General features: G+C 37.6%; 1 protein-coding gene across 6 annotated transcripts in view; it reads left to right on the top strand.

The window, feature by feature from the left end:
• Positions 1–12,199, top strand: part of Fam149b1 (family with sequence similarity 149, member B1) — a 45,171-nt gene that overhangs the window by 15,150 nt on the left and 17,822 nt on the right. For all 6 annotated transcript variants that reach the window (XM_013516751.1, XM_013516752.1, XM_013516750.1 and 3 more), the window contains 3 exons: positions 2,716–2,858; positions 4,018–4,134; positions 10,382–10,549. In XM_013516751.1, the coding sequence (XP_013372205.1) occupies positions 2,716–2,858; positions 4,018–4,134; positions 10,382–10,549 (428 nt within the window). The remainder of the gene's footprint in view (positions 1–2,715; positions 2,859–4,017; positions 4,135–10,381; positions 10,550–12,199) is intronic.

Here is a 12,199-nt window from a genome sequence, read left to right as displayed (position 1 = left end):
TAGCCCAGGCTGGTCTCGAACTCACAATGATCCTCCTGCCTCAGCCTCCAGAGTGCTGGGATTACAGGTGTGCGTCACCGCACCCGGTGGCTCACCGATTTTTTTCAGTCAATGAGTTATACATCATTATCATTCTTTATCTTGAAGTACAAATGCTCTCAAATTTGGCCAACGAAAGGCTTTTCGAGCAGGTTTTGGTGCCACTTTGTCATGTTCCCATTCTTTTTTGAGAATTTATTTTCTCGCATAAGGTATTATTCCAGTGTGATTTTGTATTTTTCTCTATGCCAGCCTTGGAATCAGCCTCTTCTCTAAAGAGCACGGTTCCTTTGAGTAGAGAGTGGTATTTAGAAGCCAAGACTTAGGTGCGAGGCAGGCTTATTGCCTTTTAAGTGTCACTGATTCTCAGTCCTGCTCAGTGGACAATCCTATATTACAAGGTTTATACTTATTTTTCCCATTCCATGTTTGTAGCTTCTTTCTCTGATAATGAGAAACCTAGCTCCCATTACCCTTATACATTTATTTATTTGATTAATCCTCCTGAATGTAACCTATTTCCCACTGTTGACAGGCATGCACCATGATTTTATCTCTATTATTAAATTCATTATTGTCTTTTATTGAGTCTACTTTACCTTATGTGTTGAGATACTTCAAATGCTATTTATTCCCCAGATTTTTAATTGGCTCTTCATAACTGCCTGTTCTTACATTGAAATCTCTACCTACTTTGTTTTAAAACCTCCAATAGACCAGGCATGGTGCTGCATGCCTACAGTCCAGCACTGGGGAGGCTGAGGGTAGGAGGATCGCTGCAAGTTTGAGGTCCACCTGGGCTATATAGTGAGTCCAGGCCAGCCTGAACTACATAACAAGACCCTATCTTTAAAAAAAAAAAAATCACCTAGAACCAGGACACCTATAACTGAGAATTTGAAGAGTAGTTAGGAAACACAGAAGATGGATTAGGACACAGCAATATGAACATAAAATTTTAGAAAAAAAAATGGCACAGATACTATTCCACCAACTATATATATAAAATATATATTATTGTATAACAAATATTATGTATATATGATATGTTCAAAAGATACCAAGTATAGAATATTTTTTTGAAAACATTCCCAGATAGGTAAATTTCTATTTGGTATGCAACAGCAGACAGAAACACTGAAACAACAGGATTTGGAGGCAGATTTATTTATTTATGTCGACAGGCACTGATCAGGATCACTCCCAGAATATCAGGCCCTGATCTCTGGTGGTCTAGGGCTTATATGGGATAAACAAGCCCGAAGTACAGAGGCAGAACAGCTTATCAATTGGGGATTGGTTTATACAATGTGTGTCATAGTGACCAGCTATGCATCACAGTGACCAGCCATTTCTAAGAGACCAGAAGCAACCAGAATTGGAACAGGAACCATTACTTGGGCAACTAACAAACTGAAGTATACTGGCTGGGCGGAGGGGCATTTGCTGTTACAGGTAGGGGCTGACTTTCATATACTTTAAAAAGAAGTAATTTTTCTTCCGGTGGAATGTAAAAGAGTGTGTAAATATAGCTGCAGTAGAGAGTTAGCAGGGAATCAGAAAACATGATAATGTACGTGATCAGATCTGCTTTTTTTTTTTTTTGTGGATTGAGCCCAGGATTGTTGCACTCAACTATATTTTTTGGTTTTTTTCTCCGGTACCAGGAACCGAACTCACGACCTTGCACTTGCCAGGCAGGCGCTTTGCTGCTGAGCTAAATCCCCAGCCCCACTCAACTATATTTCTAGCCACTCCCCACCCACCTTTTAGTGTTGGTCTTGCTAAGTTGTTAGTCATCCAGACTGGGCTTGAATTTGTGATCCTCCCACCTCAGTCTCCCAAGAATTTGGGGATTATAGGTGTGCACCACTACACTTGGCTCAGATTCACATTTTATAGCCATCCCTCTGACTGTTCTTGAAGGTTGGATTACAAAGGGTAAGGTTTTAATATAAACTGTCAGATGGAAGGTACAAAACGCAAAGTAATATATATAGGACTTTTACTCAGAAAAAAAAGAGTATTGGAGTATACTGAAATTAGTAATCATTAGACCCAGCACAGTGGCATGCGCCTGTATTCCTAGGTACTCAGAGGCAGGAGAATTGTCAGAGTCCAGGAGTTTGGGGCCACTGTAGGCAACAGAGCCAGAACCTGTCTCTTAAAAATAAATAAATAACAAACACTAACTTTGAGGGCTGAAAGTATAGGTAATTTTAATTTTTATACTTTTCTATGTTTTTCAAAATTCTTACAGTAAATATAGTTTACAATAAAGAAAATGTTTATTACAAATAGATTATTTCTGCCGGTTGTGGTGGTGCATGCCTGTAATTCCAGCACTCGGGAGGCTGAGGCAGGAGGATCATTGTGAGTTCGAGGCCATCCTGGGCTACAAAGTGAGCTCAAAGCCAGCTTGAACTGCATAGTGAGACGCTGTCTCAAAAAGACCAAAGAAAAAAGGTTATTTCTATAAATTTTCTTCAAATAGGAATAGAAAGAATATCTGAAAATTCCATGAGCTCTGAAACCTAATTTAACTTTTTTTCATGTAAACATGATACTGTTTCAAATGGACTAAATATTTAAAACAAAGCACAACCTGATTACTTTCAATCTTTATTTGTTAGCAGAGGGTGAAGCTAAATATTTTGGGGGAACATTTTCCTCTAGGAACTTGACCAAAATGCCACTGAAAAAGTCCAGGCGATGTTCACCGCCATTGACGAGCTCCTGTACGAGCAGAAGCCCAGTGTGCACACGAGGAGTCTGCATGACGAGTGCCAACAGTGGACGTCCAGCTTCCCTCACCTCAGGTGGCCGTTGACTTGTGCTTGTGGCTGAGAATAACATTTGTGTTTTTTTGGGTTTTTTTTCTGGTACCAGGAATCGAACTCACAACCTTGCACTTGCCAGGCAGGTGCTGTGCCGCTGAGCTAAATCCCCAGCCCTGAGACTAACATTTAAAAAGTGGATTTCCAGAAAAAGCTTATGTTTTGAAATCTTTATGGGTATGATGTTAATAAACATAAATAAGGTCATATAGTGTTAGCCTGATTCCAGGTGATGGAAGTTTCTTGAAGTGTGTACCCATAATCACCAAATATGTCATCCTAACTGAGTAAAACTTTCTATACCGGTAACTCGTGTCTGGGTGTCAGGGCTGCCCAAAGAGCCTTTCTTCCTTATTTTTTTTTAATTAAACAGGATCTCACTGTGCAGTTCAGGCTGACTTTGAACTCACTAGCTAGCCCAGGCTGGCCTTGAATTCTCACCAGTTTCCTAGTCTCAGCTTCCCAAGTGCTGCGATTACAGGTGTATGCCACCAGACCCAGCAAGAGTCCTTCTTTTGAGCAAGAGGGTCAGAAATATGTATTTGTTGACATTGTTGTCTACAGCTAAATTCTTACGTATACTTGAGAACACACACAAGCCACTAGGAACTACTCTCAGAAACCACCATAGTACACTCACCACTTATAGTTAAAATCTGTAACGCTTGATGTTTTAAGAATGTTACTCATAGTTGTCAACAATTTGGCTGAGCTTTTATCCTGATATGGATGATTTTTTTTTCTCAGTTCACAAATTGAACTCAGGACCTTGCGCTTGCCAGACAAGCACTTGTGCCACTGAGCTATATCCCCGGCCCCATTATGGATGATTTAATGCTGATTATTAGACAGAAGAAGGGCAAATGTTTGCTGAGCTTCCTTGGATTTCTTCTCTCTTGATTAGCTTCAATTTTCCTTGGATTTTTTTTAACTTCCAGGCTACAGTTTTTGTTTTCCATCTCTGTTCTCTTGAAGATGTACCTATAGTAAGTCCTCACATTTTCTTTCAAGAATAATTCTTAATCATTGTGAGACCAAGTGTGTATTGAACTTCTGAGTAGAACCATCAGATTTGTTCCAGAAATGCCTGGATTTTGTATGTATGCCAAAGTGCTTAATTACCTGTTTTTTCATTTTGAAGGATTCTAGGTAGGCAGATAATTACTCCAAGTGAAGGTTATGAACTATATCCTAGATCCCCTTCTGCTGTTCCAGTTTCACGTGAAGCAGTCTTGTCTCAAGAAAGAGATTCTACTATGTAAGTATCTGTTATATGTTTCATTATCCTAGTATTTAAGTATTGTATTCTGACAACTGAACTAAAGGATTAAGATACTTCTTTCTACTTACTGGTAAAGCACAGAAAATGCTATAGGATTGGTTGTAGTCTTTGTATATATTAAGTTTTTTTTTGCGGTACCAGGGATTGAACTCTGGACCTTGTGCTTACTAGGCAGGCAGTTATACCACTGAGCTATATCCCCAGCCCTTTGTTATTTTTTATTCAAAAGTTAATATATGACCTGGAGATTAGGGTGGTTTTTTTTATTCAGAATGATCTCTTCCTATCTATCTATCTATCTATCTATCTATCATCTATCTATCTATCTATTCATCCCTATATCTATGTCTCCTTATAAATATAGTACTTCCCTCTTGGGATAAATGTGTATTCAGAATGGTTTTTGTTTGTTTGTTTGTTTGTGGTTTTGGTTTTTTTCTGGTACCGGGAATCGAACTCACGACTTTGCTCTTGCCAAGCAGGCACTGTGCCGCTGAGCTAAATCCCCAGCCCCTTAAAAACCATTCTGGGCTGGGGATTTAGCTCAGTGGCACAGCACCTGCCTGGCAAGTGCAAGGTCGTGAGTTCAATTCCTGGTACTGGAAGAAAAACAAAAAAACAAAACAGGATGGTTTTTAAATTTTTGAGAGTCTAAGGAACAGACTTAATTTTTTATATTAAGTATGATATTTTTAAAAAGTTACGATGTTGATTACAGCTTAATGTTTGAACAGAATTGAACTTCAAAATAATTTTTTTAATTTTTGAGACAAGGTCTCACTATTTGGTTCAGGCTAGTTTTGAACTCACTACATGTAGCTCAGGCTGGCCTCAGATTTGCAGTAGTCTTTCTGTCTTAGCCTCCTGAGTGCTGGGATTATGGATGTTCCCCATCACGCCGGGCTCAAAATAATTTTTAAATGGGTAAACCTTTTGATTGCCTCATGGTCTTTAAACAGTGGCAATATCCAAGTATTATTTCTCAACCTATTCTTATACTGAAATCTATTATAAAACATAATATTATATTTTAATTCATTTAAAAAATTAGTCCTATACTTTTTGTGAAGGCTGTAGTTTTACTTGATACCTTCTGAGAGTTGTAGTAACAGAATTTAATTTTGGTGCCTTTTGGCTTTTCAATAATCTCACCAGACTACAAAAGTAAAACACTGTTTTAGGCTAGTCAGAGTTGGGGGACTGCATTGCCCACTGATTCTTTTTTTTTTTTTTTTTTTTTTTTTGGTACCAGGAATTGAACTCAGGGCCTTATGCTTGCCAGGGAGGCGCTTGTGCCACTGAGCTATATCCCCAGCCCAATAAGGCTTTTAAAATTTACTCTTTTACATAAATTTAAACTTTTTATAACCTGTCACCCATAGAAATGATTTATTTTTTAATTTTCTCTGAAGAAAATTATATAACTCATACCCTGTCATTAGGATATATTTTCCTCATCTGATAGTATAAACTTCACTGTGTGCCTTATTTTATAACAATAAGAAGTAGGTCCATTTAGAGATTTTACCTCCGAAGAAATAAAAGCTCAAGTCTGAGAAGTTAGTGCTTCCTCTTTAGGATGTCTGGCTGACCCTGTATTCTGCAGTGGGCTACTGACACCCTTTGTTTGTTCCCTTTCTCCTTCCTGCTGCCATTGCTGATGGGTCTTTCATTTTTGGATACACTTCTTTTATGGATTTGACTTACAATTCTCAATCACTACTTACATAGATTAAAATAGATACCTATGTGTATACTATATACATAAACATACTTAGACAAAAAAATTATTCAGCTCTGTAGCATACCCCTTCTTATTTAAAGCAATAAAAATTAAACATAATCCATATTTACTCTTTTCATGTAGTCACTGTTTTGTCTGTACTTGATATTTACTCTCTTGAGTACTAGTATGAACTCATTGCATCTCAGATACGTAAATATTTAACCACGATTATTATTAGTGTTCTAATTGTTACCACTTGGCTACTTCAGGCTAGTACCTTGTCTTTGTTTCGATTATATTTTTGGTTTCTGGTTACAGTAAGATGTCCCAGGCCCATCCTTATTTTTTTTCTCCTTTAAGACATGGAATCAGCTGGACTTGAAGGAATCCTGATTTCTTTGAGAGGCAAACAGTATTAAAGAAAAAAATTTGGGTAGTGACAATATGTGAGTTCGAGGGACAATCCAAGTTGCTATAAATACGAAGTTTATCAACCACTAAGACTTTTCTACAGAAATAATTCAAAACCATATGAAGTTACACCTCATATCCATTAGAACAGACACTGCCAAGGAACAGCAAATAAATATTGACAAGGATGCAGAGAAATTGGAACCCTTGGGTTGTTCTTGGTCGGCATATAAAATGGTACAGCCATTATAGAAAAAAATGTAGAGACTCTTAAAAAGATTACAACTGTAACTGCCATACGACCCAGCAATCCCTCCTCTGGGTATATATCCAAAAGAATTGAAAGCCAGATCTCTAATAGGTTCTTGCACACTTGAGTTCACTTCAGCATCGTTCAGAACAGCTAGGAGGTGGAAGCAGTCTAAATGTGTACTGAGAGATGAATGGATTTTTACAAATGTGATATATAAGTATATGAATATTATGCAACCTTATAAAGTAAGGAAATTCTGCCTCATGCTACAACATGGATGAACCTCAAAGACATTATCCTAAGTGAAATAAGCAACCACAAAAGGACAAATACTCTGATTCCACACATATGAAGTATTTGAAGCTGTCAGAAATCAGAGCAACATTCTGCAAAATCATCTTATCCTCCATACATGAAGGAAAATAAAGTGCCAGTGATTCTTTTTCTCACAAGAAAACAGATCTGAACATAAACATTACTAATAGACACCACTGTTACTATTTTATTAGAAGCAAGAATTACAGATTTTTGGAAGTTAACAATTATTTTCCAGGCTTGATAATCTCTAGTCTGATGATTTAAGATTCTTTTGTTAGAAGTAACATTTGCAAGACAACTTTATGACACAGTTCTACCTTGCTTTTTGTTGCAGCTTTAGGGAAAATGGGGACATTTTTCTTTATCTAATCAGAATTTCTTTTAGTAGCAGCTAGACCTAGACTTGGTTAGAAATGCCTGTTTTTTCCAAAACAAAGTATTCCATTAGTTACCACTGACTAAAAAATGATCAGTTGTTAATACAAATGGAATAATGCAGTGGCACAATAACATATGAAATGTTGAGTGCTCAGTGTTTGACAGCTTTTAATTCTGTCATGTTGCAATAAAAAAACCTACTATCACTATTTTATAAAAGAAAAGGGATAACACAAAAAGTATAATGTCCATAACCTTAAAATAAGGACAGTTGTTTTGAAGAAAAGATACTTGGTAGTCTTATTGGCTACTGTTTATATTTTGCTTATTTTGGGATAGTTAAGTAAAAATTTTGTCATTGATTGGCCTAAATCTGTTGACTACAATTTGGAAACCACTGTTTTTGAATTTCAAAACAGAGATTTTTAAAAATTGAAAAAAAATTAAAACCAGAGATTTAAACAACCGTAAGTTTCAAATTTGAAGACTCATAACCACTAATGCAAGCTGGCTCAGATGTGCTGTTCTCCAGACAGTGGCTCTTACTCCTTACCCTCTCTCCAGCTCTGCGTCCTGCTGTCCCTAGGCTCTGGGCAGCTTACCAGCCCTGCCACATCTTGCGCAGCAGCCTCCTACCTCCGTTAACCTCTTCGCCACGACCATGATCCAATGTGAAGAGCTAGGCAACCCCTCTTATGGTTTAGATCTAAAATACACGCCCAAATCTCCACTGATGAGCTCCTAGCTGACTTGCCGTTAGGAAGTGGGGCCCCATGAGAGGTGGGTCACTGGGGAAGTGACTGGTCAGGGCGGCTCTCCCTCTCCAGCGCCTCCCTGCTTTCTCTGCTTCCTGAACACCTTTTCCTCTGCTCTGCCCCTTTGCCATCCTGTTTCCACCTCAGACCCTGACGGCCACAGACTGAAACAGTGAGCCAAAATGCACTACTCCTCCATTAAGTTTCAGATGTTGGGCATTGTATCCAGTGGCAGAAGAGTGACAGAGACCCTCGCTTTCTTTGAAACTTTACCTTCCACTGCTGTAAAGGAGCCAAATTAATGCACCAAGCCTCCCCAGACTGCGAACTACTTCCTGTGAACCCTACAGTCTGTTTAATGGCTTAAGAAAGAATTTCTCTTTATGGAAAAGAAGCCTGGACAAAAGCAATCTAAAGACAGTGCAGTGGTAACGTGATGTTTTCGAGGACCTAGACTGCTTTCATTTTTCTGCTGCACCGTCGTAGCCCACAATGTTTTCCTTGAGGTTTTCTTTATAGTCCTACATGGGTGACAGAGCCCCAGGTACCAGAAAGGAGGAAAGGGAGAACTGCGAAAGACACCCCTGGTAGCTAAGCCAAGTTCCCTTAAACAGCCTTTCTAGAGTGTCACGTAATAACTATGTTCATATTTCATTGACTACATCTGGCTGTAGAGTAGCTGAGACATGAAGTCTTTGAGGGAGTAATGCCTGCCCGAATTAAATCAGAATGATTTTACTAGGAAAGGAATGCATAGTGAGGGGTGTCTTGAATTCTCTTCTACATATGTGTAGAGTTTTTATGAAATTACTGTACATATTTTGTAATATTTTTATGCTTAACATTTTATTGTGGATGTTTTCCATTTTCTTCACCATTAACTTAATGACCTCATAGTTTATGAATATACCTATATTTAAACGACCCACCCTCAAATCCTCTGTTTTGAAACAACTGGGTTAGTTTTGATTATTTTTGGTAGTTGTAAATAAATACATAATTCTGTGAAGGGTTTTTTTGTTTGTTTGGTTTTTTGTTTTGTTTTGTTAGTTCTGAGGGTTGAACCCAGGCCCTTGAGCGTGCTAAGCTCTACCACTGAGCAACAACAGCGTTCCCCACGATGATGTTTCTTATAGGCAAATCTTATCAATCATATCCTTAAAGGATATTCTTACAGATGAAAGCACTGAATCAAAGGGTATGTTTAAGTCTCCTAATACACAGTTCTAAAGTGTCTTCCAAAAGATTGTCCCACCAGCCTTGCTGAAAAATGCCATAGGTTTATTCTTTTTTTTTCCTAAAAAAATGTATTTAAGGCACAAAGAAGAATAAAAAGTAATACAAAGCATAAATTGATTGTACTAAATATTTGGTTAAAGAGCCATTTTTAAAAATGTATTGCTCATATGTGATTGGTTTTCCCCAAAGTAAAACTGCTCAAATGCAGAATGAGTCATCATGTACTTACTGAATATCTGGGTATAAAGAGAAATTTTAATATTAATAAGATCTCTCCTTTTAAAGAACATTCTTTTTTGTTTTGTTTTGGTTTTGTTTGGTTTTTTTCTGGTACCAGGAATCAAACTCATGACCTCGTGCTTGCTAGGCAGGCACTGTGCTGCTGAGCTAAATCCCCAGCTCTTAAAGAACATTCATTTTGAGCAGTGATTTTGTTTGTTTGTTTGTTTGTTTGTTTGTTTTCCGGTACTGGGAATCGAACTCATGACCTTGCGCTTGCCAGGCAGGTACTGTGCTACTGAGCTAAATCCCCAGCTCCCAATTTTGAGCAGTGATGAGGTTATCTTTTGTTTTGTGTTTCTGAGACAGGGTCTCATTATATAGTACAGGTTGGCCTTGAACTCACTTATGTAGCCCACGCTGGCCTTGAACTCACAGCAATCATCCTGCCTCCCCAGTGCGGAATGATGAGGTTATTGAAATAGGCACATAACCTCTGAAGGTACCTTAAAAATGTGATTATGAATGTAAATATCCTTTATTTTTAAAGAGCTTACAGCTGTAGCTGTAGCTGTAGTTGTTTGCTTCTGAGAAGATAGCAAGCCATTTTAGACAATGCACAGCACTCCTAAGCGGAATAGATCTATGGGCAGTGTTCAGTCTTCCTGTTCTGAGACATACTAGACTATTAAGGCCTACACTTTGGCTAGTCCCCATTTTCCCTAAAGCTGCAACAAAAAGCAAGGTAGAATTGTGTCATAAAGTTGTCTTGCAGATGTTACTGCTAACAAAAGAATCTTAAATCATTAGACTAGAGGAAGGTGCTACCAGGGCAAGGGGTTTTTGAGCCAAAAGTCATGTGACCACTGCTGTGAGAACTGTATATTTGTACATAATTAACATTGGCTTTTTTCTCTCTCTCAGATTTGGTATAAGGGGGAAAAGGTTACAATTTTCATCTCCTTATGCTCATAAAGCATCTTTTATTGCCAAATCTCCTGGCTTGTGTGCTATGGAAACAGAAAAGGAAGATTGTATAATCTTCTCAGAAGGCATAGTCGAAGAATACCTAGCTTTTGACCACACAGATATGTAAGTATTGTTCTCTAAGCTTTTATTCCTATTTTGTGTATTGATATCTATTTTTCCAAACATGCGATCAATATTACCTACTACAGGTCTACATCAGTAGTTTATTTTCAGTTAGCTGAGGTACCCAGCGTTCATGTTCTGAGTTACTGCCACTACATACTAGGCTTCCTTCTGAATTTTCTTTTTCACACATCATTTGCCTTTTCCTGAGATCAGAGATTTTTAAATGAGTTAGTTTTTTCTCCACATGATTTGATTTTACCCTTTTGCAAATTATTACCAGTGGAAGTGCTGAAACTTTTTCAAAGAGCAGTTGAAGAGGTGTGAATTTTTTAATAGAAATTCTGTTTGAAACAAATATATTAACCTATATAAAACCTTATATTTGGCATAGTCTTTATAATTAATCATGCTTACTTACATCTATTATTTTATTCTGACAGCAGTACTATCACATAGACATTATTTACCTTCTTTACAGGATGAGTGGGAGTCAGAATGGTTAAATGATTTATCTGAGGTAAAATTAAAACCAAAACCCTATTCTGATTGTAAATATATGTCATCCTCGCTATTTCACACTGCTTTTCTGAAACACAAACTGCTTAAACTGTTCCTCTAGGTCTTTAAAAATCTAGAACTGAGTTGCAGCAGCACATGTGAAGGGGTGAGAATTTCATTTTAGGCTGTGAGGCTGTGTAGTTAGTACTGTGTCACGTGGTTGTGGACTTCTCTTCTCCCCACTGTATTTCCCACTGAGCTGCGATCGCACGTGTGTTTATTCGTGTGCACTGCAACTCGAGAGCCAGCTAACAGGGGGCTGGTGTCGAAACACAGACCCCTGAGCTAACTCACTGTGACTGGAGACTCACAAATTCTTTTGGTTTTCCAGAGAATGTTCCCTCCTGCCTCATTTCTCCTGGCTTATATCAACTTACTTCCATCTTCTTTTTCCTCAGAAGTCTTCTCCTTTGCCTTAAGATTATAAGACAAAGTTGATTTAACTAATTTAAGATGTGACATAAATGGTTGATAGGTGTCCCAGCGGTATCCCTTTTCCTCTTTCTGATAGAAACCCAAATGAATTTTCAGATAACATAAGGATTTTTAGAAAGGCAGCCTTCTATTAAAGATACTACCCAGACATCTTGAAGATATCCAGTAGTATAGTGACAGTAGCTGCACTTTTAGAATGTTCCTAATTGACAGGATTGAAGGTCAAGAAATAAAACACCTGTTGGAAATTAGTATATACAATAAATTCAGAAAATTGTTTTGGTGCAAATGGAAAAAAACCTGGAAAAATAAGATTCATAATTTATTCTTTCCATAAAAATAATTTCACATATGTAAAAATTTGCATGTGACAAATCATGTAAGTTTAGAAAAAATAAAATATACTTTAAACATGAGCTGAGACAAATAATATCAATACGTGTATACGAGGTTGTAGGGGAACCAGAGGAGGAGAGGGAAAGGGAAAGGGATTGGAAAAAAAGCTGTAATACGCACATGTGCCCACTCCCCAAGATGACTGTAAACTGTGTGAATTGAAAACATGTACTAACAATAAAATAAAAATTTAAAATACGTATATATATTAAATTAAAAATTGATTTGAGAATGGGGAAGACCTTTAAAACTATAACA

This window comes from Chinchilla lanigera, unplaced genomic scaffold (assembly GCF_000276665.1).
Source record: "Chinchilla lanigera isolate Chin_1 unplaced genomic scaffold, ChiLan1.0 scaffold00036, whole genome shotgun sequence".
Taxonomy (NCBI): domain Eukaryota; kingdom Metazoa; phylum Chordata; class Mammalia; order Rodentia; family Chinchillidae; genus Chinchilla; species Chinchilla lanigera.
This window is presented reverse-complemented; position numbering and strand designations above follow the sequence as displayed.